The following is a 24,427-nucleotide window of genomic DNA, read 5'->3' as shown; positions in this document are numbered from 1 at the left end:
GCGCCGTGACAATGGTTGTGAGTATCCAAGCACTCGCATGGAAGCAATTTGTGGCAGGCGCGGAATCAAGCAGGAATATACAGTGCCTGCAATTTACAGCGAAATGAAATGGCGGATTGTATGAATAGGACCATGATCTAGATGACAAGATGCATGCTTAATGACAGCAGTCTGGACAAGACCTATTGGTGCTTGGCGATGATGATTGCAGCGGACATTAGAAACGTTTTATTGAATTCGTTTAATAAGAATTATAACCTTTTTGAGATGTTGTTCATGCGGAAGCCGCGTATGAAGCACATGTGCGTGTTTAGCACAATGTTATGCGCATATAACGAAGGAGAAGTGCAAGAAGCTGGACGATCCTGGCGTCAAGTGCCACCTTCTCGGATACCCCAAGGAGACAAGGCATACCGGCTTTTTAATGCAAGCGATGGGTCAATCATAATTTTCGAAGTGTGAGTTCCGAAGAGCTCGCAGCAAAGAGACACGAAGTGAGCCAACAGAGGAGATCTTAGACGTTATTTATGCGGTAGAGAGCGACATTCTGAATGGCGAAGTTCGACCGAGGAACCTCGGGCACCACTGATACGCCCAAGCCAGTCACATAAAAGGCAAGGCAGGCCAATGGAATACGTTCCACCACGGGCCTCAAGTAACCGAGTAGAGATAGTGAAGAAGAATGGTAGGTCCATCGATATCCAAGAACCGAACAGTATACACCCCATGATATTATTCTGAAGAACACCCGACCTACCACGGGGGTATGGTGCAATGACAAAAAGCTATAAGCTGCACAAGGGCATTCACCAAATGGCATTTTGACAAAATTTCGCAACACGAATGCATCCGTAATCAAGCTCAAGGCACGGCTTATGGTCAAGGGTTTACACAGTGACTCGTTACTGACTACGAAGTCACGTTTGCTCTAGTGGTCCGAAAGGAATCCATAAACACAGCACTAAGATTGCCACGATTAAGGTCCTCGAAGCAGAGAAAGNTGACTTAACTATAAACTAATACTAAACATGTAAATGAATTCTTATCTATCTTATCTTGTAACTCTCTTTGATTACTTCTACAGCTGATTAGTCTGCGGAATAAATAGACATAATGGTCTATACCTATTTATGGATAAGAATTCAGGACATTACTATATAAAGTAATATCCTCCAAATATTATCTACCTTTTAGATAATATATCAATTAACAACCTTTAAGTGTTAATTTTATGTAACGATACGCCCCGTTACACAATTAATAATAGCTTAATTATTTCATATTACAAAACATGTATGAAAGTCTTATCTGTCTCTTTTTGCGCGCGTCCAGTGCTGACTCACCGTTAAGTACACTTGGTGTACTTAAAGGAATGGTCAATTACTAAATTAAAGTGATTAGACCCAGCACTCGGGTGTGGTTCACATTTGTGACCAACCCTTGTGTATGTGATGCGCATAGGTGCATTCACATTATGAGGGATGACGCCTAGCGTCATCCGTGATGACAACTAGCGTCATCCGTTACGCGAGGTATCTAGAAAGATACGCTCGCAATACATATAAGTGATATCTACAGAGATGACATTTATGATTAGTTAAAGTAAGTATTTATATTCAATACTATTAAATATAAATCAGTCTGAAAACTACTTTTTACTTGGTAAGTGCGCACGAGGAGACGAATTGCCGCTCCCGTGACGACGCTTTATTGGATTATTTAGTGCGTTGGGTGAGGTCGCTAAGGCGCTCACCACAACTACCTCACGGCACACGAGAGTAGACGGTTAAACCACTTTCTCGCTGTGCTAGGGTGTGTGCTTAAGTAGAGCGTGGTCGCATTAAGACGTGCCTGCCTACACTTGATAGCACTAGAAATTCTTTCCACGACCCGCATCTCTACTTGTGTACGTGAGGATGAGCGTCAATATCGATTTGGCTCGTTTCCCCACCTCGCCAAACATCATCGGGAGGTGGTAGAGCGCTTGGCGCAGGGACTTGGTGAACAAGCTTTGGCCAGGCTCTTGGACAATCCTCCTGAGCAACATGTTATTCCGTTGGAGCAGTTTGAGGCATTCGTGCTCAGACAGCGCCGAGCCGCGTCCGAAGAACAGAGCTATCCTGCAGCGGAGTCCGTCACTCAGACTTAGGATGAGCTGAGGAGTTAGCAGGGTTGGAGCAAGGCTCTCAACAGGACTGTTGGGATGCTCTCTGCTCGGCCGCATCAGCCGAGGCCCATTGGGATGGACCCGCCGAAGTTCGATGGAACTGCAGCGCACACGATTGCCCACTAGCTTTTTAGCCATGGAGCAATGCGGTGTCGCGCAGCTCACAAAGGACGACAGCCGGATGGTGTTGTACGCCATGTCGCATCTGCGCGGTAAGGCCTCAGAGTGGGCTTGCTCGGCGCTTATGGCGGACAGAAAGGCGTTATCTACATGGGCGATTTTTAAGTCAAAGGTTCGCGCCATGTACCAACCGTCAAACAACGAAGTGTTGCTTCAGGCGCGCTTATATGGAGCGCGACAGGCGAAGCGATCTCTGCGAAAGTATGTGCAGGAGATGCGCTCGCTGTCGGCATCTACTACCGTAGGTCCGATTCCCGAGTATAGTAAGGTGCCCACGTTTATAAACGGATTACGGCATGGCCCATCGCGACAGGCCCTTTTCAGAAAGGCGCCGTCGACTATGGAAGAGGCAATCCAAATTGCCTTAGTTGAGGAGCAATCCTACGACAGTGCCCCAGGAACAGCTTTTTATAAGCCGTCGGCCGTGATGACAGATGCCACTTCAATGAGGTTGGGCAACGCAGACGTTGTCTGCTTCAAATGCGGCAAGCGCGGCCATATGATGGCTCGCTACTATGCCAGGGTCCCTGTTGAAGCAAAGATGCACAGCAAGAGGACTTTCTTCCCAAAGAGCCTGCAAGAAACAGCGTGCGAGGCGTATGAGTTCTGCATCGACCATTGAGAGGTCGGGAAATGAAGGAGCGCAGTAGGGGCGGGATGCCCTACTGACGCGGACTCTGAAGCTTCCTCTAAGTTCAGAGTTGTCGAACAAATGGGTAGAATAGTCCCTGTGGCCTCAAAATTTCGACCTCAACTCAATTGGTCATAGCGCTCAAGTACGAGGCTATAACCAGGAGATGACCCTCCTAGTAGCGGGTGCATCACAGAATTTTATAAAAGTTCTGGCTCTACGAGAGAGACCGGCGAGGTTTAAGTCGCTTTGCCAGGATGGCAGGCGACCGTTCGTTAGCGAACGGCGCGCTCGTTAAGTCTAAGGGAGCTCATTCAGGTCTCGCCTTCAGCTTTATTGACTTCTCTTGTTAAGAGAAGTTCACAATGCTAGGTATGGAGAGTCTGTATGACCTCATCCTAGGCTTGCCATGGTTGGCAAAACAGCAACCATGAATAGACTGGCGTACACGCACAGTTGATAACTCTAACGCAGGACACCGGGAAGGATGTGCTCCTGCGAGAGGCATATGCAACTGATGAACAGCTGAGGGTGCGTTAACGGGGTGTCAATCGTCGCCAATTACTACACAGCTCGTGGAGACTGGGGTAAGAAAAGGGCAATGACAAGAAACATACTCCCGGCCGTCTAAGGAGACCGGCGGTGACGCCGACTATGAATCGAGCGTCGACCGGGTGAGGGAGACGGTGAAGGTAAAAAATTTTAACCGATCGACTTCTCCCACCATGAAAAATACTCGGAGAGTGAGGGATACCACGCGCATTATGCGGGTCCCCCTCAGCATCAACTTCTCCAGGATGTCAAGCCGAAGATTCAGGCGTTCATAACCCTGAGAATCCTTGGCGCGGATATCCTGAAGACCCGAGGTCATTCGCAAGACTTGACCCTCGAGACCCGCAATACGTCGCTCGGCAGCGCTAAACGCCTGTGATTGAACGGACGAAGGTAAGGCAGCCGCGAGAAGGTGGGCGAGATCGCCACTCCTATCGGGCGCCGCCTGCACTGATAGATGCGGGTGGGAATAAACGCTTCATTGTTGGAAGGTTGCTTGCCCACCGCTCCGTGAGGCAAAGGTATCAGATCCTCGTCCAATGGAGAGTTCACCTAGAGCGTTTCGACTCTTGGGAACCAATCGATACCCTACATATTGACGTGCCCTGCTTGTTGACTGCCTACAAAAAAGAGCACCAGCTGAAGGCTCTTCGCTAGTCTCAAATGGACTAGCAGAAATAGCGTAGTTAGAAGAAACGAAGGGTATACAGTACCTCCAATGATTTCTTTCACATGCAAGCGGGTAAAATTCATTCGCTGCGACCGCTGTTTCATCGCTTTGGAATGCGGATGAACGCGGCGCGTGAATTCCGCCTCGTATTGGTCGAGCGTTTCGTTTGAACGCAAAACGACCGCGATTGGGAAAATATGCCCAAGCGATTCCCACTGAGCTTTCCGTGATTTAAAGTCGCCATAACAACTATGAGTGTCTTGAATACTGAAAGGCCAATTTGGGTTCGGCAGTGCCAGAATCGGGGCATGGATACGACTATCCTTAACTGCTCGAAAAGCATTATTCTCGGTGCTAGTTCAGCATCATTCTGTATCCTTTTAAGGAGATTAGATAACGGCCTAGCCATATCAGCGTAATTTTCGCTATATTTGTGGAAATAATTGGCGAGACCCAACCACTCACGCAAATCCTTTTGGTTTTTAGGAACCGGCCAATCTAGTATGGCTTTTACCTTAGCGGGATCCGCTCTAAGGTCTCGCTTTCCAATGAAGCATCCTAAAAAAGGAATTTCGTCTGCGCCAAAAATGCATTTAGATGCATTAACATACAATTTGTTTGAGTGCATGCACTCGAGCACTGCTCACAAATGGTCTAAATGGTTTTCCATATCCGACCGACCCCGCTCCGCACGACTATGGACAAAAATGGCATCGAAATAAGTCTGTGCATAATCTCGATGAGGGCGAAACAGTTGCGTCACTAGACGATTAAATGTTGCCGGGGCGTTGGAAAGCCCTTGTGGTATAACCAGCCACTCCCATAACATGCCGCTTGGGGTGCTAATCGCTGTACACCGAGTAGAGATGGTGAAGAAGAATGTTTGGTGCGTCCGATATGCAAGAAGCGAGGCGTATACACCCGATAGCTTTTTTTCATTGCAGCATACCCACGAGCTCCCACGTGGGTATGCTGCAATGACAAAAAGCTATCGGGTGCACGCGGGCTTTCCGAATCAAATGGTATTTTTTTTAACTTATCGCAACACGAATGGATCCGTTATCAAGCTCAAGGCACGGCTTATGGTCAAGGGTTTACACAGTGACTCGTTACTGACTACGAAGTCACGTTTGCTCTAGTGGTCCGAAAGGAATCCATAAACACAGCACTAAGATTGCCACGATTAAGGTCCTCGAAGCAGAGAAAGTTGAGGTGGATATAGCGTTTATTTACGTGAAGTCGAAGAAAAGCTTTAAATGATCAGCCGGGCAGCTTCGAAATCTCGGACAAACCAGCTTAAAAGTGTGCTCTTGAAAACGCATCCTATAGAACCAAGCAAGCTGCACGTCAGTTGAATACAAGATACATAGCACCTAGAAGACCAAGGCTTTCCACCGCTCTGCGGCAGACCCATGCGTGGATGTCCGAAAGTCAACGGTGTAAGCACTGTTGAGACGACTTGATGATTTTCAGCAAAATCGCAGAGCATAATGAAACGATTAAGTGTGGGTAAATCCCCTATGTTTTACTCAAAATAATTAATCACTAAGATCCCATTTATTATGGGCAACATACATGGTAGCCGCCAGATAAAATCTGGCGGTCGAAATCCTTTTTTAATTTAATCAGTGTCGAGTTTTAGATTTAAATAACTAAATATAGTTCAGTTCCTTTTTGAAATTACAGCGTCTAGTGCCTATCAAGGCTTGCTCATTGATCTACGTGAGATATAAACCTTTCTAAGTTATATACTCTCGGACCCTAACTGCCACGGGGTTCTGCGAACCACTGAATCCCTTGAACTAGGATTTGTTAAGCTCTACGATCTTGTACAACGCACTAAGTTGTCAAACATATTAGTTCTATAGAACTTAGTGACTCTCTGAGTCTATAAGTCTCCCTCTGACTTAAGGAGCAAGGTAGCTCCGCTACACCTGACAGCAGTCGTGGTCAATTACGCGTGAGTCCTTACAAGACTAACCCTCTGCTGAAATGGACACTTTTTCCGAACTTTCAGGGTCAAAACGCGTAGCGTTTGAGAAGCTTAAGACCTTGTTTGGGCTAGAACACATTGAGTTCATCAAGACCCAGGGACCAGAGGTTCTCGATGCAAGGCGTGAAGCCTTTATGCAATACAACTCCTTCCTTATTGAACTCGTCCAGGGCCACTTATAGCATCTATGCTTACTCGATACACTTCTTTATCTGATCTAGAGCCTAAGACTCGCTCCCTTGGTGTCAATGTTAAGATATTTTAGGGCGAAGAGCGAGAGAACCTCCTTTTTTGGATTCAGCAAATGGAGATGTCCATATGTTCTTAACAGAACGCAAAAGGTGACCATGGCAATCTCTATGTTCGGTGGTAGAGCCATGGAATGTGCAGCACGTCTAAAAATGACGCTTGGAAGTCGCTGAAACAGCAAGTGACTAGCATGTTTGATCATCCCGATCAGACTTTTGTACGCGATCGCGACTCATGGTGTATCGCCAAGGTAAACGAACCCTAGGGGGCTATGGCCAGGAGTTAAGAACTCGCATTGCCGCTATGCAACAAGACCCGGTGCAAAAAGCTATTTTATTAATCGTCTTTTAGGGGATGGTCTCAATGTGGCAGTTGACCGGACGAAATTGTAACGATCCCATCCCGTTACTTTTGAAAAGGCAGCTGCCATAGCGCTACGCGTTAAATTCGGCTTTAAGTCCGCTCGTGTGAGCACGCCCGTGTTTTGTACAAGCTCTTTAAGCACTTTGAGGTCATCTAATAGACCGGAGCTCATGGATCTAAGCCTCGTTGAGGAGGAGAAAGAAATTTTTCAAGCTATGGAACAGCATAGAAACAGAAACATCCACAGATGTTACATGTGCGGAAGCACGAAACACTTATGCTCGGCTTGCCTCTTACGCAACGAGCGCAAAGCTCAAAATGCAACAATCCCGACCTACACGAGAAATCTGGTACGGTGCGGGCAAACGTCGATACCTAGTAGGGGCGGGGCGCCGTACTCGGGAAGACCTAGGCTCTGCTGAACCTCTAGGAGGTGAGAGCAAACAGGACCTAGCCCCAAATAGTTATGTGCGTAGTGGCACGGGATGTGAGTACAAGCATGGCTTGTTAGCTGCTCAGGCGACTGTAGAGGGCTTTGATATGCAATAGCCAGTTTTAATTGACTCAAGGGCGCCTTGCAATTATGCTAGTGAAGGGAATCAGCGATTTGCTGAGGTGCTTAAAGCGCATGAAGGGGATTAAATCACTGTTGAATTAACGACTCGGACTCGTGTCACTGTTCCTTAAGTTCCGTTGAACTTACGTAGTAAGTTTTTAATATTTGACAGTGTGGAACGCTGTCTCGTCCTTGATTTGGATTTGACATATGATTTCATCATTGGTATGGCCTGGCTTGAACGCTATGAGCCATGGATCGATTAAAGCTACATGGCCTTGATCCCAGCGCGAAGAATTTTCTCGCCGAGGAAGATTTTTATCTCGATGCTTGTTTAAGGATCGATGGTATAGTGGCAACAACAAGCGAGATAAAAGCTCGTTGATGCAAGCCTGTAACGCGTTTATTCGCAATGTAAAAGACATTATACGCGAAGCCTGGTTTCAAAGACTTAACGCGATTCGCGTTAAGTTTAAGAAACGAACTCCAATCGGTGCAAGGTATAATCTGCATCTATGATTTCAGGCGCAACGCGCAATGTACCTTTGCGAGGCAACAAATTCGCTAAGAACGCGAAGCGCTGACCGAATCTGTCAGGAGCTAGACAACGGAATGTATGAGTTAAGTAACTCCAATGTTGAAAGCATCAATCTTGAGCCCGGCACAGGAAAAGGGGGTGGAACGGCACGTACTCCGTCGAGTGACACTCTTTGCAATAACGAATTACTAAATGCTGAAAGCATTGTAGACCTCGGGCCAAGTCATCAATGGCGTAAACTGTCTTGAGACATGTGGAGTGGCACGTCTAAGTCCACCGAAAGTGGTCGGCCGAGGTGGCACCATATTGAGTGTCAGTTGAGACACTATTGGCAAGTCGCCAGAGCATATCGGGTCAAACCTTATAAAGCACGTGAAGTGACACGTAAACAGTTACTAGACAAGGAATTTGAGTTACATGACTCCTCGTCGAATGACGTACGAGCCGGCCTCGAGATGCATTGTCTTAGAACGCACCAAAATACATCGCTTCGATTGCCACTCTATACGGTAAAATAAAACTTACGACCTGCTCAGGTTTAAAGACAGTAAATGTTGGGAAAAATGGGAACATGGCTGTTTCGGCCTCTAAGAGGCGCATTGTCTCAACTCTGAGACAGCAGAGACGCGAAGCGTCTATAACGTCACAAAGTGATACGAGCGAGCAGTTGCATACGCTTGTAAATTGTGTGACCGGTACAACGAAGGAGAAGTTAGCCTTGAGGCAATCCTTTCGTTACATGCTCTATTGGAGCTCTATCAAATGTCTGTTGATGAGTTCGGGACGAGACTTATAGGCTGGTGACTTATCTGAGATGTTGACTATTTGACCAAAACATTGAGTTAAACTCATCATCGCTTCTGGATGAAGCCATCCAGGGGCCACTTCGCACACTAAGTGCAGCTTTTGTGGCTCCATTATATTCCTTAGTTAAAGAATTCCACGATGTGATTTGCACAAATCCACCATCGGTTTTACCTCCGGATGGAGGTGTCCGTCATGAAATTTACTTGGTTCTATAAACCAAATACTACAGTGGCCTTTGCAAAAGGATCAGTGTGACGTCATTGACGATTTCTTTCGTGCTAAGCACGAATCTGGAATGGTACGCGAGAGTAAAATTCCCCATTCGACACCGACAATTTGTGTCAAAAAGTCAAATGGCAAATCGCGAATTGTACATGCTTATCATAAGCTTAATGCTGCCTTTATACCAGCACAAACCCTCATTTCTAGAAAGGATGTTCGCCAGAACAATATGGTGGAATGTACGATGTACAGTGCACTTGACTTAGTCGATGGTTATTACCAACTGCTCATGCAAGCTACTGATATATCGCTAGAGTGGTTTGCATATGCTATGGGAGTAGTTGGTTATGCCACAAGGGCTCTCCAACACCGCGGCTACATTGAATCGTCTAAAGATGTAGTGTTCCGCCCTCATCGAGGCTATGCGTATACTTATTTTGATGAAATTTTTGCCATAGTCGTGCGGAGCAGGGTCGGTCGGACGTGGAAACGACATAGACCATTGCGAGTAGTTCTCGAGTGTATGTGCACAAGCAAATTGAATGCCAATGCATCTAAATGCATTTTTGGCGCAGAAGAAATTCATTTTGTAGGGTGCTTCATTTGGAAGCGAAGCCTTAGATCGGACCCCACCAAGGTAAAAGCCATAGCTGATTTGCCGATTCCTGATAAACAAAATCGCGTAAGTGGTTGGGCCTCGCCAACTACTTGCACAACTTTAGCGAGATTACGCTGATAATATGGCTAGGCCATTATCCACTCTCCTTAAAAGAAGACACAGATTGGTGCTGGACTAACACCGAGAATGATGCTTTTAAACAACTTAGTAGTCTATCCATGCCCGATTTTGGCTCTGCCAAAGTTAAATTGGCCTTTCAGTGTTGTCTGTGACGCACCGGATTTTGCCATCGGCAATGCTCTATTACAAACAGATACTGATGGGCGAGAATGTGTAACTGCGTTCGAGTCTAGACAGCTTAAAGCTGCAAAAAAAGAATTACCCAGTACATGACAAAGAGTTACTCACAATGAAGTATGCTCTAGTCAAATTTAGAGTTCATCTGCTAGGCTCTAAGACGTTTGTGATATATACAGATCACGCGTGCGACCAAGTCGCCCCATCTCTCTAAGAGAATGGCTAGATGGCTTTCATTTCTCGCCGAAATGAAATATAAGCCTGACAAGCAGAATGCTTTGGCTGATGCGTTATGACGCAGACCGTCTTATGAGCTCTCTCATTTAAAGACTATAACGTCACCTATTACTGAATTAATCCGTTCGGCTTACGTCAAGGTTCACCAGTGTGTAGCTCTACTACGAGCTCTTAAGAGCTCTGGGTCGGACATTAAATTGTCGGCACGTTTGCTTGCGAGCTTATATCGATTTTCTATCAACGGCCTCTTACGTTATTGCACGGATGCTGCAGATATTCCGCGCATCGTCGTTCTTCATGATGAGGATCCAAAGTATCGAATTCTCTATGACTGTTCTCAGTGGTCATCTCGGTAGTGAAAAACCCTATGGCTCCGCAAGCCACATTTATATGGCCCAAGCTTTAAAAATGGGTAAACACATGCGTTCGCACATGTGAAACTTGCCAACGGGTTAAAACCTTTTTGCTCATGCTGCTGCGATACTGGTCAGTCGGCCGTATCCATAGGGCGTTGGGAGTATGGGTTTTGTTACGGCCTACCGAAACATCAGGCCGGTAGCACCGGCATCGTGATCTTTGTTGACCGATGAGCGAAACGGCACAATTAGGAGCTACGCTGGATACTACTGATGATGAAGGTACAGCAAGGCTATTAATAGATCGCGTGTTTCGCCAACACGGTTTGCCTGTGGAAATCGTCTCTGATCGAGACTCCCGTTTCACGGATAAATTCTGGAAATCGATTTTCGGGTGCTTGGCACCAGATTCGACATGTCCACTGCGGACCATCAGCAGAACGATGGTCAGACTGAACGTGCCAATCGCGTCATTGCGAAGACGTTCTGCGCAGTGTGTGTGCTGAAACACCACAGCGTAACAGCACACTGCTCCCGGTAGTGGAGTTTGCGTTAAGTAACGCTTTAAATGCCTCTACCTGCTAATGTTAAACTCAGGGTCCGGTGCCCTACGCAATGCAGCTAAAACATCTGGGACATCACGTTCTGGAACTCATTTGGGGCCCGACAAGATTCGTCCACACCAGGAGGCGTGTAGCAACCGTGCTCCTTTTCCTCATCCTTCGATAAAGTGTGAATTTCATAGTCGATCATCATCTCGTCGTTAAGAAGGAGGTAGAGTCTGGAACCACGCTTAGCCATCATCAGACAAAGAAATGCAGAACACAACCGAACAATTAACTGCTTATATTCCAACCTTAGAGAGAAGTTGAAGCGAATTTTGTCACTCGGTGTCAATAGTCTGATGGAATAGGGTACACATCGGCTGGTAAACCGTTGTTGTGGGACATTTTCTATATGATAAATACCCTTTTGTTCTATTTAAAATAATTAATCACTAAGATCCCATTTATTATGGGTTGACATATATGGTAGCCGCCAGGTTTATATCTGGCGACAGAAATATATTCTAATTTGGCTAAGGTGAGATTTTAGATTTAAATAGTAAATAAAGTTCAGTTCCCCTCTTGATATTACAGCGTCTAGTGCCTTCCCCTGTAGCTTGCGCATTGATCTACGAGAGAAAGAAACTTTTTAAGGTATATACTATCTGGAACTAGCTGCCACTTTGTTCTACGAACCCTGAATCCCTTCAACTAGGATTTGTTAAGCTCAACGAGCCTGTTCAACTCACTCAGTTGTTGAACTTATTAGTTCTATAGAACTAAGTGACTCTGTGAGTCTATAAGTCTTCCTCTGACTTAAGGAGCAAAGTATCTCTTCTACAATATGAGAAGACACACTGGATTGCAGCAAAGAGGATCCTCAATATTTGAAGACAGCCCAAGACACTGGGATCGTATTTGACGGTGCGAGCAAGGGAGAGCTCAAAACTTTTGCCGATGTCAATTGGGCTGGCGATTTGGATACGCGACGCTTTACAACGGGATACATCTTCTTCCTAAATGGCAATGTTATACCGTGGAAGTCGAAGCGGCAGCCAACAGCAGCGACTTGAGCGCAGAGTGAGTCTCTACAACGCAGCTCAAGAACTAGTCTGGCTCCGATTGCTGCTGAAGAACGTGAAGTTTTCTCAAAAATGGAGCCACATCGATCTGTCAAGATACCAAAGATGTGTCGCACTGGCGCAAAACCCCATCTACATCGATATCAATTTTCACTTCTTACGTGAAAAGGTCGAATGTAACGGGTTGTATCGTTACATGAAATTAACACTAAAAGGTTGTTAATTAATATTATCTAAAAGATAGATAATATTTGGAGGAAATTACTTTAAATAGTAATTTCCTGAATTCTTATCCATAAATAGGTATAGACCATTATGTCTATTTATTCCGCAGACTAATCAGCTGTAGAAGTAATCAAAGAGAGTTACGAGATAAGATAGATAAGAATTCATTTACATGTTTAGTATTAGTTTATAGTTAAGACAACATTTACAAAGATAGATTAACAANTCTCATTCGAAGGCTCATAATCAGCCGCCTGACGGGTATCAGGCGACTGTTCCATCCTCCCCGAGTCGGCCATTTCGTCCGACTCGCACTCATAATCGACCTCTAAAGAGGGGTCGTACTCACGTGGTGAATCACCACGTGCACTCGCAACACCAAGTGTTGTGCGAGTGGAAGACACTACGGTAGACGGAACGTCTACCGCAAGAGATAACAATGCGTCACCCGCGGCTGCACGAACCGCAGCCGAAGGTTCAACACTATCCTCACCCCGCATGAATTGTTCCTTCATGCGATGGAATTTAAAATGATGGATCTGACCAATCAAAATCATTTTAAAAATTAAGTGGTCATTTAGCGACCACTCCACCTAATGACATTCAGAGTGATTGTCGTTTAAGGGAGGGGTGATGTAACGGGGTGTATCGTTACATGAAATTAACAATAAAAGATTGTTAATTAATATTATCCAAAAGGTAGATAATATTTGGAGGAAATTACTTTAAATAGTAATTTCCTGAATTCTTATCCATAAATAGGTATAGACCATTATGTCTATTTATTCCGCAGACTAATCAGCTGTAGAAGTAATCAAAGAGAGTTACGAGATAAGATAGATAAGAATTCATTTACATGTTTAGTATTAGTTTATAGTTAAGACAACATTTACAAAGATAGATTAACAAGACACTTAACTATATTAATACAGTTTTCATTTTACACTCTTAAGCTAACTTGCCTTAAGAGAAGTCTTCCTCTATACGTACAGTGTACGTCACCTAACGAGAGGCACCACTCACATCTGAAGCAGTGTGAAGTGGACTTGTACTGAAACAGTACAAGTCGCAGTGCCCCGTTACATCGAACGCGAGATCATCGAGTTGGAGTACATGCACACGGACGACATGGTGGCTTGATGGACTTACGAAGGCATTTCTAAAGGACAAGCACAGTAAGTTCGCTGTGAGAATCAAGATGTTCACGTAAGCAGACCCAGCAGTTTAATACGCGTCTTTATTTTTTCACGTTTTTAGTCATCGTTTCTGCAAAGTTTTAAAAAATCCTTACTTTCGTCCCGAACGAACAATTTTCGTGTGGTTACAACTTGATCCACTATTCAAACAATGATCAAAATTACTTGACGATTTATCTTATGGAAGACAATACTACCAGCAAGCTCCAGCCTGTACCTGGCTCTGATGGGGAGCCGCTGCTACCCGCAGACGTGCATGATATTACCGAAGAAGGATCCGACATGACACGCGATATTTTCTTTGCCATACTCAAGGACACGCAAGATGGTCCATCACGTCCAAAGTCGCTGCCGGATCAAAGCGAAATCTTGCACGAGGACATCGGTACGTTGCCATTTGAAGCCATCAAGGTTGAGGTCGTGTAACATCTCTTACTAATCAAGGCAAGGCTTCGGACATTGCTCAACCCGGCGGTTTTCGTCGCGACCACGTGATCACAAACTTAGGAGGCATTAGCCCGAATGTTCCTTCCTACGTTCAAGATTCGTTTCTTGAGTCAATTCAACCTTCGCCAAGTATTCTCCAATCCACATACGGAGATTTTATAGTAGCCAACCTTGGACTTGCGGATGATGGTGATGATATTGATGTATGTAGCCATACCCTCACATGGCATTCGTAGACTGACATGGTTTCCTGTGCTCTTTAGGAGACCGTAACGCCATTACTCAGCCGTGCATGGAAGCGGCGCCCTGAGAAGCAGCAGCGTGGTGCCACTATTGGCAAGACCGTCTTTACGATCCTCAAATCGTTTATTGGAAGCGGTATTCTTTTTTTACCCAAAGGATTTCAAAATGGAGGCATGCTCTTTTCATTAGCAGCCTTGAGTATCTCTGCAGCCTTATCAGGATTCTGTATGCTACGCCTCACAGACTGCTCCGATCTGCTGTTGCGAAAAGGTCGCACGAATGTATCGTATGGTCTAGTAGGGGAAAAGGCTTTTGGAAAACTAGGCCGTGTGGCGGTAAACACTTCTCTAGTGCTTTCACAGACGGGTTTTTGCTGCTCGTACTTGATTTTTGTGGAAAAAAACATTGGCGAAGTCATTTTAGCTGCATTCGGAATCGAACGAACGACCGCGTCGTCATCATTGACGCTGATTTTGCTTCAAATCTTGCTCTATACACCATTGTCGTGGGTGCGTCGCATTGAATACTTTGCACTCACAAACTTGGTGGCAGATCTTCTCATCCTCTTTGGCATCGCCTACATCATCTCGTACACGGTTGAAACGCTCCATGACGCGCCACCTAATAGTGCGACGTGGGAAAATTTTAACCCAACCAGTTGGGCCATGCTTCTTGGAACAGCTGTCTACTGCTTTGAAGGGATCGGATTAGTGCTTCCGATCTACGATGCGATGGATGACGACATTAAGCACAAGTTTCCACGCATTCTTTCGTTCACAATGCTCTTTCTTGTGACGCTCTTTTCCGTATTTGCAGGACTTGTGTACGCTGCGTTTGGCCAGAATACTCAATCCGTTGTGACTTTGAACCTACCTAGTGCCCAAGTCAGCATAGCAACCATGACAGTGCAAATCACGTACTCGCTGGCGCTTGTGTTTACGTACCCATTGATGTTGTACCCCGTCGTTAAGATTCTAGAAGGGTACTTTTTTCCCGAGTTTCGTCGAAAAGGTTACTGGCGCTGGGAAAAGAACGGGTTTCGTTTTGCTCTTGTGTGCCTAACTGCTGTGATTGCGTACTACGGCAAAGACGAGTTAGATAATTTTGTGGCGCTCATTGGGGGGTTTTGCTCCGTGCCGCTCGCTTTTATCTATCCGTGTCTATTTCATTCAAAGCTTCTCAACCAAGGTCGCTTCTTAAACAACACTGTGATCGCAATTGGCATCTTTACTATGGTCTTTGCAACGTACCAGGCAGCATCGACGTGGAAGTAGGGAATGCAGTAGACTTGAATGCGCTGTTATTTTGTTCTCATTGATTTAAACGTAAGAGGTGCCTTCAAGATAATCTCTATGGCGTTGAAGTATCCTTTCGGCTATGTATCTTGTCTTTTGTGTGTGTTTTCTTCTATAGCGCAACGGACTTTTGGAGGTCGAATGTCTTCGTCATCTGAGCTATAATCGGGTCCGTTTTCCACAGACACGGTGCCTTCAGCGTATAAATTTTTCCAAAGCTCGCGGGTTCGATCAGCCTTTTTCCGAGCCCAATAGCTACGTTCTTCCTCCTCGTCCTTCGTTTCAATCTGCTCCCGGGCAGCTATGCTACGGTCACTACTTCGACTACGTCGTCTGCTTCGACTCGTACTAGTATGTCTCGAACGACTTCGACTACGACAGCGGCGTTTTCTTATGCTGCGTCCATGAGTTTCCATCCTTCTCTTATCGCGGCCTCTCCTCCGCCGCTCAGTATTCTTCCGCAGCTTCTGCTCCATTTCCCGCAGAGTCCAGCATTTGTCTTCCTCGTGTCGCCGATTATGCGAGTCTACACTGCAAAAGAGATCGTTTTGTCGGATCCAGCGAAAAGTATCAACAACAAGGTCTAATACCTTCTGATAACACTCGTCAAGAATGTCTTGTTCACGTCCGCCCGCTGGTCGCCTTGATGCTTGTCCTGCAGCATCGCACATGGTCAATTACCATTCCAAAGCATCATGTTATAGAAGAAGAATCTACAACACGAACCAAATAACTCATAACGCCCCTTGGTCCCACTAGACGCGGCTTTAAAGCTGCAATTTGCCTCGTAATCTCCGTCGCAGCGATTTCATCCGTCATTGTTAATGACTAGACGTTCATTGGTTGAAAAGAAGTATTGCAACTAGTACCGTAGTCTTCTTTAATACAGACCGTAAAACTTGCACAATGGCGAAGCGCTTGGCAGCCGCTTCCTCGAGTCCTAGTAAGAAGCAGCGATCTGAAGCTCCTCGTCTAGCCATGCCTAATGCATTGGAATGCAGTGTTAATCTCACGCAAGCTGAAGAAAACCTCTTTGCGTTTTTACTAAACGTAGCTTCCCAGCCCGCGGCCAACGGCGCTGTCTTGCGCGTTGCAGGTGGCTGGGTGCGCGACAAATTGTTGGGTCGAGATAGTGACGACATTGACATTGTACTGGACTGCATGACTGGCCGCGCGTTTGCGGACCTTATTAATGCGTATGAGACGACGCAAGGTCGTTCAGCGCGAGCGGTAGGGGTAATTAAAGCCAACCCAGAGCAGAGCAAACACCTCGAGACAGCGACCATGCAAATTGGAGACGACATGCATTGGGTGGACTTTGTCAACCTTCGAGCGGAGGCCTACGCGTCTGAAGACAATCGCATCCCAACGGTATCGATTGGAACCCCCCAGCAAGACGCTGAGCGCCGAGACTTTACGATCAATAGTCTCTATTACAATTTATCTACGAAACAAGTCGAAGACTACACTGGCCGAGGCATTAACGATTTAATAAAGTTACACCTACGCACGCCACTGGAGCCCCGCGTGACATTCTTAGATGATCCACTGCGTGTACTGCGAGCTGTGCGCTTTGCGTCCCGATTTAATTGCACCCTGGACGACGAGCTGCGTGCCGCAGCTCAGCTCGTAGAAGTGAGGAAAGCTTTTGTCCGTAAGGTCAGCCGCGAACGGGTCGGCAAGGAGCTAACTAGTATGTTAATAGGAAGCGCAGCACATCCTGAACGTGCCCTGCGATTGCTACACGACTTAAATTTATGCGAGAGCGTATTTCTGCCTTCAATTCTGCTGGAAAAAATGCCCCTTTGTCATTCTGATGGCAAGTTGGCGGAATTGGAAGAGAACGTGTGGAATAGTAGCTATAAGTGTGGCAAAGAAATGCATCGCCTTGTCGCTGCTACGGATGAAAATTTAGACACTGACGCGTTATCAGCTGAGGAAAAGCATGACGTCCTAGTCCGCGTACTGGCAGCGCTTTTGCTGCCATTTCGTCGACTTTGTGTGCGCGATAAGCGCCGCCGATCCGTTGCGTTGGTGGTGGTTCAAGATTTTTTAAAATTGCCCAATCGAAATGCGAAAGACGTAGCCATTGCCGTCGCTTCAGTTGATGACTTTGTTATGGCTACAAAAGATGCTTTTGATCGTGTCAAGGTAGGGCTTTTGATCCGTCGCATTGGAGCCCAGTGGAAAATTTGTTGCGATGCTGCACGTGTGCAAGAAATCACGAACGCTGAGGGATCGCTTGACGACGCCCGCGCGTCGGTGGCGACGCGGTATGATTATTTTTATTCTCAGGTCCAAGATGCTGATTTACATGACGTCTGGAAGTTAAAGCCATTGCTAAATGTACGTTCAAGTCTCGTCATGACAAAAGGTCTCTAATGTGTTGTGGTTCCATTACAGGGTAATGATCTCGCCAAGCATTGTGATATAAAACCGGGTCCACAGATGAAAGAGCTTTTAGATCGCATCATATCGTGGCAACTCGTAAACCCTGCGAAAACGCGCGACGAGTGTTTGCATCACTTTACGACAAGTATAGCCGCTAATACGACGTAAAAAATCACAAAATGTAGCCATTTTATTCGATCTAAATGACGACGCTAAAATTGTTGCGTTTGTTACAAGCCATCATTCGTTTTTGTGGGAAAAAAGCGTTTTTGTCCACGCTCTCCGACCGCTCCAAGCAAAGGAAAGTCACTTTGGGGGAATCTTTTGTCTCTCGCACACGAAAGCCTACAGCCTCTAGAATCTTGATAAAACGAGTGTATGTCAGGAACTGCGAATGACGTAGACACAGCAGTGGCAGCATTAGGAAACACAAGCCTCCTTCTTGTAAGTGTTGACGATAGAGTCGCAACATGTGGCCACGTTTCTCCGCTCCAGGGACGCAGTTGAGTACCATACTAGACACTACAATCTGAAATTCACCCGCAGGCTTGAGGCTAAAGAAATCGCACTGCTCTATACGTGCATGTCGTGATTTGAGATCAATAGCTCGCACATTCAGCCATGGACATGAAAGTAGTTGTGTATTAATCGCACCGACTTCCAATACGCGCAGTGGCTGCACCTTGGCTTTTGGTCGCATCTCGAAGCGCGTGAGCAGTTGAAAGACCCACTTTGACGTACGGTGAAAGCTCGTGTTGAGAATACTGGCATCCTGGTAGGCCTGGCGGCCACCTAGCTTTTCTAGTTGCTTGTTAATGTCTTTAATGCGCTGATTCAGTCGATCAGCATCTTCTGGCTCTTGCTGTTTGAGTCGGTCGAGCTCGTGCGTCAAACGATGAAAATTTGTAGTCACGTGACGCGCCTTTCGTCGCGATTTCATATGAATTGGGGCAATGTGAAGCGCTTTGCGAGATTTCTTGAGCAATTTCTTTGCCTGCTTCGCCGGCGGCTTGGCCGCCGTGTTACCTTTGTCATTAGTCGCTGTAATTCCCATTGGTGAGGTTTGCTAGAAAATTGACATTAAAAAAGATAAAAAAATTAAATTAGCTCTCATATTACAAACCATAAACACAATAACCTGACGTACGCCGGCACCAAAGCTAGAAAAAAACGAGCGCGAAAGAGGGCAAGTATTTATAGCAATTACACCCCCGTCGTGATTTAAGTCTGCTGTCAGGCTCACTTCTCCGCGGCTATGGCAACCGACAGAAGTTTTACTTTAGTGTAGAGACATGGAGAAACACTTAAGCTCGCAAACGAAATGTTCTTTATCTTAGATTTAGATTTTAACAGATAGTAAATGTTTAAAAATAATCATGTCCGATATTTTTTTATTCTACATCACTTATAGCCCTGCTTCGGGAGTGTAAAATATTTTCAAAAAGGTGCTTTTTTGTTCAGTATAGATATTTTTAAGAAATGCAGCGATGTGATCAATACTGCTTGATGGTATACTCTGATGCTATTTGTGCCTTTTTTTTACGCCAAACGAAATGCGTAAAAAGTCTTGAAGCCCCAAAAGCAGGATCATGTAAGTGCTCGTAGGTCTTACTTAATATATACATCCAGTGTAACTCCGCGCATCGATGAATCAAGGAGTATATTGTCATTACAACCTTAAGTGCCAAAACTGCAGATATTCGCTCGAAAGCCCGTTTCTGTTGTGGGGTTAGCTGCTTTTTTTGTGAGCTTGAGTAGCCTTTATAAAGTAGAATGAACAACGTCATTGTTTTTATAAAATCTTAAGCAATTATTTTTAGTTTTGCTAGTATTCGACAGAAATTCTGAGTGCTCAAGAGGATGCAGCGTACGGCATTTAATGTAAATTGGACACATAATGTTTTTACTGGGTTCTTTCACAGGTAAATGAGAGTTTAAGCAAGGTATCTATTGGCGGTTGAATTGTGTAGCTATCTCAGCACGAAGCAAATTATTTTATTTAGACATTTTGGCCGTTAATTACCCGCCCGACGATAAAGGGAAGGGTGCCGGTATAGGTAGGTACCTCAGCTTTTTGGTAAATACCTCACCCTAAAAATTTTTACAACTACAGTCAATGAGGAAGCTAAACCCCCTGAGCATGCCATCGCCACTTCGTTTTGTAAATACACCTTCAGTAATTATGTTCCTTCGTTTCGTTAGGCACCCTAAAGGGAAATATCAAAGATTTTGATTATATTAAGAAGTTGAAGTAGTCCGTATACATCAGGCACCCGATGATAATGAAATGTCACTTGCAGACTGATGTTCAGTGATTCTTCGCACGCATGTATCTGTGAGTGAGCGCACATATCAATTTCAGACGCAAACTAGCACCACCGGCTATTTTTTGTGCGATATTTCGAAACCAGCGATCCTAAGGTGATCACGTAAATGTTCCAAAAAGCGTGCTTTGGGGAAAATGACGAATAGTATTTGCCGACATCATCTGACTTGCTGAGCATGTATATGACGAGCACTCACCACCGATATTCCAGTAAGCGCAAGCATCTTACGATAGACTCGTTAGTTTGATTGACAATATGTCTGATTTGCAATATAAATGTGCAATATAAATGTGCAAATCTTTTTTAGCCTTTGCGTAGTGATTTCAAGTAATAAAGTATTTGACGCTGCTTGCAGGTAAAAGATTTACAAAAGTACCTTTTTGCAGCTCTTCATGTGGACCACGTAAGTCGCGGTTTTGTTACGATTGGTCCCACAAAGGTCGAAACAATGCTTGCTGCCATTAAGAGCTTCGGGTCTGTCGCTAGTGCCGCAAGGTCGCGCGGATTGCTATTCCTTAGTACGCAAATAACCCTACCTACAAGCAAGGCATCTGATCTAGTGACGCCTTTTGAAAAAAACAAGCACACGAAGCTCAAGATCCCAACAAAGCGCGCGGCTTCATTGCTTCAACAATTAGAGGCGGAGGCCGTGGCAAATTACTCGAAGGGTAAACACATTGAAACGTTCAAGCCTGGAGACTCGGTTGAAGTGCACTATCTGCTTAGTCGCACAAGTAGCCGCGTCCAGCGCGTCAAAGGCGTCGTGCTCGCACGGCGAAACCGCGGCACGGGCAGCTCTTTTATTCTTCGCAACGTGAGGCTTTAATCTGCTTTTTTATTACTTAACCTCCCATAGCTCTTAACGTACTGTATTCATCATCTTGAACGCAGCACATTGGTGGCTACGGCTACGAGCAAAAGATATTTCTACATTCACCGCTACTGCAGAGTGTCAAGGTACTGCAAGAGGCGTTCATTCACAAAGGCAAAAAGCGTGTGCGTCGTGCAAAACTCTTTTATCTGCGTGAAAAAGCGCCAAGTTTTACGACTGTTTAGGCCATGCAGTTTCTTTTGACTCGGTTAGCGACATACAAACATCAAATCACTCGGTAAGAAATTACTTTATAGTAACATCTTTTCAGTAAAAGAACAAGCTGCAGACAATCAGAATTCGCCTCTATCGGCTTCTGCCACTTGAGAACACTCGCGTCGACTTTATTGCGCGTCGATATCCTCTATCTGCGTTTCTTCTTTTTCTTGGAATTGCGGATACCCGAGTTACTCGAGACGACGACGGCAGCAGGTTTAACTATTTCGGCCTTGCGAGCAGCACGAGCGGCAGCATCGAGTTTGAAAGCGTCCTTTTCCGTACTCATGCCAGCACCCTGAGCTCCAACAAAGCGGTTGCGGCCACGGCGACCACGCTTGCCATATGAGCGCTGCTTGCGCGAAATCCAGCGCTCTGGATCCGGATTTAGTAATCCAATGGATGCATTGTAGTCCGGACGAGCTCGCAATTTGGCCAAATGCGCTTCCCTACGTTTTGCACGCTTGCGAGCCACAGCTTCTGGACTCTTTGCGGCTCGCTTACGCCTGTGAAAGAAGAAGAAGAAGCACAGTCAGACACCACGAATCCTTTAACGCCTTTGATGCTACCAAAAATGGTAAGCGGAACTATTTGCGATACATACTCGCTTTTCTTGTCGCCAGTATCCGTAAACTTGGCAGCAAAATGAGCTGACCGGGGAGCTCGCTGTTCTAATTCACTTGGATCTACGCCACTCTCGTCGATAGCAGGAAGCATCGCACACCGCGCTTGAGCAGCGTCAGCATCACAAAACGATCTACACGTTTTAAAATGTGTGAAAAAAAACAAAAACACTTGAAACTCTTCGTACTGGACTCGGGAACTTACAATGCAATGACCAACGAGGCCATTAAACGAAAGCGTAAATCGCGATCCAATGCGCCCGCAGTCTCTCCTTCTAGGAGCTCCAAGTAGGCGGCCGCTGCTTCTCGATACTGCTGTTTCTGGATCTTATACCAGCAGTCACCCTCCCGAATCTTGACAGCGTGCTCCGAAGTGTAGTCACGAGCCTTGTGGTAAGCCAGAGATTCTTGAAGCACAGCTTGCGCCGATGCCGAGTCGCCTCCTTGCTCGTAGAGGGCAACAAGAGTGGCCACTGTGCCAGGAGAGTGGGCCAATTGCTCGATAGAGCGAATGCACTCAGCAGCCTTGAGCACGTGTCCTTCAGTTAAAAAGACGTGGGCGAGGCCAAGACGACCACCAATGCTCGTGTCATTCTAGCAAAGAAGAATGGCAAACGATTTGTCAGAGAGATTCTCATTGAAGTAATTACGCAGCGAGTTCGAGGAACCTCAAGCTGTGCCACAACGGCTGCCGGTGACTGGTCTTTGATCGCCAGTAAGACAATAATATCAGCAACTGACTTTGACAACGGGAACTGGGCCTTTAATATCGATAAACTCTCGCGGCATTCTTCCGTCTAATTGAATCATGCAAGATCATGTCAATATTGTATCCCAAGATGATGTATGTAAAGACGAGAATGCACCTTATTCATTAGACACAGCAGCAGCGCCCGATTTGTAAGAATTGCCTCCCTTTGAGCGGGAAGTAGCTTCTCCGACAACACGGACGTATCAATGTTCTTCAGCCGCTTGATTGAGTCGAGCATGTCACGCTCTTTCCGAATCGCTACGATATTATTGGAAGCCACTGCACCCACGCTACGATCGTGTAATCTAAAGAGCCATTACAAAGCAAACCATCCATCAGTATTTAATGCCAACAAAGGCCTTCCGCACAAACTTTAGCTTCAGCACGCTGCGATAGTCCGCGAGTGCACCGTCTCGGTCCCCACGCTTCTGCTTCACGAATGCCAATTGTGTTTTAATGACTGCCACTTCTTCGTCAATGGCCGATTCCGAGGCACCATCTGCCACGAATGCATCACGACACAAGCCTATCGGAGCATTTGACGTGTTAAAGCAATACAGCAAGTGGCAAATAGATACGAAATGTTTTGTACGGTCAGCAGTCAGTAACAGCTCCTCTGCGGCGTCCCATTCGCCCGACTGAATATACACAAATGCCTTGTTAAACGCTACTTCATAGCCGTCTTCAATCTGCGGAGCAAAAGGTCCACGTTACTCACTCGATCCATATCACTGATAAAAATAAGTACGAACCAAGATCTCGCGGTTTATCAGCTCCTGGCTTCGATTTGCACTTGCGTACGCTGCAAGTAGGTTGGTCTGTAGCTCAAGAAGATCATCGCCCTAAAGTCATTCCATCGAGGTGTCAGATACGTCAAATTGCAATACATTTGGACTCTCATGTAACCTTCTTGGCTCGCTGAAGTAAATGCTCGTAAATGTTGATACTCGATTTATAATCTTGGGTACGCAAGTACTGCAAAGAAGGCCAGGATTTAGCATCAGAGCCAATGAATGACACAGTAGAATTCGTTATCTTACCAACTGGGCTGCTAGATGTAGCTGCACATCGGTCTGTGCTTCTAAATCTTCTCCTTGTATGAGTTGAAGTGCCTCTGCGTCTTGTTTAAGGCGGTACAGACAATAAGCTTTTTCCGTGGCTAAGAAGTCATACTTGGCGGCGATTTCCAGGGCCTTGTCGAACTAAGTAAAAACGCAGTCAGCTTTCTCCTTTTGTCGTACAAGATGATAGAAATTCCCAACCTTACTCATACGAATGAGTGCAATACACTTGACCTTAACGGCATCCTTATCATCCGGAAGCTTGGAGCGAACTGCGAGCGCCGAATGAGAGTACAAAAGTCAGAAACACCCATTGCGTTCCGCTGTTTAGAACAAAATCTGCACAGAACGCACTCTTATTGCAAATTTCTACAGCACGGGAGAAGTTTTCGCATTGAAGTGCTGCTTCAAGCTCTGAAAAGCTCGCTGCAATCGCGACGTCGGCAGTCGCCATTGGCTACAGAGCTTGCAATGAGCTTTTCCAACTATATGTATGTAAGATTGAGATAAATGTGTGTTGACCACACCGAATCAGGGTAATAAGAAACCAAAGGTGCAGATATCTTAATGTTGAGGTGACGTGGCCATACCTTTTGGGCTCAAAATCACCATTGTGCGGCATACGTGCAGAATGCTCAAGTGCGCAATGACAATCACATGCATTCTTATACAGATGCCGCAAAGACAGAGGGAAGGATACATAATTAAAAAGCTGAC

General features: G+C 45.8%; 5 protein-coding genes across 5 annotated transcripts; 3 read left to right on the top strand and 2 right to left on the bottom strand.

The window, feature by feature from the left end:
* Positions 1 to 13,665: 13,665 nt before the first annotated feature.
* On the top strand, positions 13,666 to 15,449 carry CCR75_000998 (uncharacterized protein; the record flags this gene model as incomplete). Its single annotated transcript, XM_067959103.1, has 3 exons — positions 13,666 to 13,870; positions 13,930 to 14,135; positions 14,196 to 15,449. 3 exons carry the CDS (start codon positions 13,666 to 13,668, stop codon positions 15,447 to 15,449), a joined length of 1,665 nt encoding a protein of 554 aa, XP_067821849.1.
* Positions 15,450 to 15,550: 101 nt separating this feature from the next.
* CCR75_000997 (uncharacterized protein) lies at positions 15,551 to 16,141 on the bottom strand (the record flags this gene model as incomplete). Its single annotated transcript, XM_067959102.1, has 1 exon — positions 15,551 to 16,141. One exon carries the CDS (start codon positions 16,139 to 16,141, stop codon positions 15,551 to 15,553), a length of 591 nt encoding a protein of 196 aa, XP_067821669.1.
* A 235-nt stretch (positions 16,142 to 16,376) lies between these two features.
* Positions 16,377 to 18,029, top strand: CCR75_000996 (uncharacterized protein; the record flags this gene model as incomplete). Its single annotated transcript, XM_067959101.1, has 2 exons — positions 16,377 to 17,816; positions 17,874 to 18,029. The coding sequence occupies 2 exons, from the start codon at positions 16,377 to 16,379 to the stop codon at positions 18,027 to 18,029; spliced, it is 1,596 nt and encodes a 531-aa protein (XP_067821675.1).
* A 2,511-nt stretch (positions 18,030 to 20,540) lies between these two features.
* Positions 20,541 to 24,191, bottom strand: CCR75_000994 (uncharacterized protein). Its single transcript, XM_067959099.1, has 13 exons — positions 24,065 to 24,191; positions 23,912 to 23,982; positions 23,690 to 23,851; positions 23,556 to 23,624; positions 23,402 to 23,491; positions 23,022 to 23,338; positions 22,765 to 22,954; positions 22,567 to 22,695; positions 22,104 to 22,492; positions 21,931 to 22,032; positions 21,397 to 21,781; positions 21,080 to 21,375; positions 20,541 to 21,002 (listed from the first exon to the last, which is right to left on the bottom strand). The coding sequence occupies exons 1-11, from the start codon at positions 24,162 to 24,164 to the stop codon at positions 21,424 to 21,426; spliced, it is 1,977 nt and encodes a 658-aa protein (XP_067821668.1). The 5' UTR covers positions 24,165 to 24,191; the 3' UTR covers positions 20,541 to 21,002; positions 21,080 to 21,375; positions 21,397 to 21,423.
* CCR75_000995 (uncharacterized protein) lies at positions 20,637 to 21,244 on the top strand (the record flags this gene model as incomplete). Its single annotated transcript, XM_067959100.1, has 2 exons — positions 20,637 to 21,002; positions 21,080 to 21,244. The coding sequence occupies 2 exons, from the start codon at positions 20,637 to 20,639 to the stop codon at positions 21,242 to 21,244; spliced, it is 531 nt and encodes a 176-aa protein (XP_067821667.1).
* Positions 24,192 to 24,427: the final 236 nt, after the last annotated feature.

This window comes from Bremia lactucae, linkage group LG2 (genome assembly GCF_004359215.1).
Source record: "Bremia lactucae strain SF5 linkage group LG2, whole genome shotgun sequence".
NCBI classification, from domain to species: Eukaryota; Oomycota; class Peronosporomycetes; order Peronosporales; family Peronosporaceae; genus Bremia; species Bremia lactucae.
Note: the sequence above shows the minus strand (reverse complement) of the source record. Positions and strands in the feature narration are given on the sequence as shown.

What these genes read in the sequence shown, in the direction of transcription:
- CCR75_000994 (XM_067959099.1), bottom strand. Translation starts at nt 24,164, where the DNA reads ATGGCGACTGCCGACGTCGCGATTGCAGCGAGCTTTTCAGAGCTTGAA. An exon ending in TGTAGAAATTTGCAATAAGA is followed by an intron (nt 23,983 to 24,064) that starts GTGCGTTCTGTG and finishes CGGCGCTCGCAG; the next exon opens with TTCGCTCCAAGCTTCCGGAT. An exon ending in CACTCATTCGTATGAGTAAG is followed by an intron (nt 23,852 to 23,911) that starts GTTGGGAATTTC and finishes GTTTTTACTTAG; the next exon opens with TTCGACAAGGCCCTGGAAAT.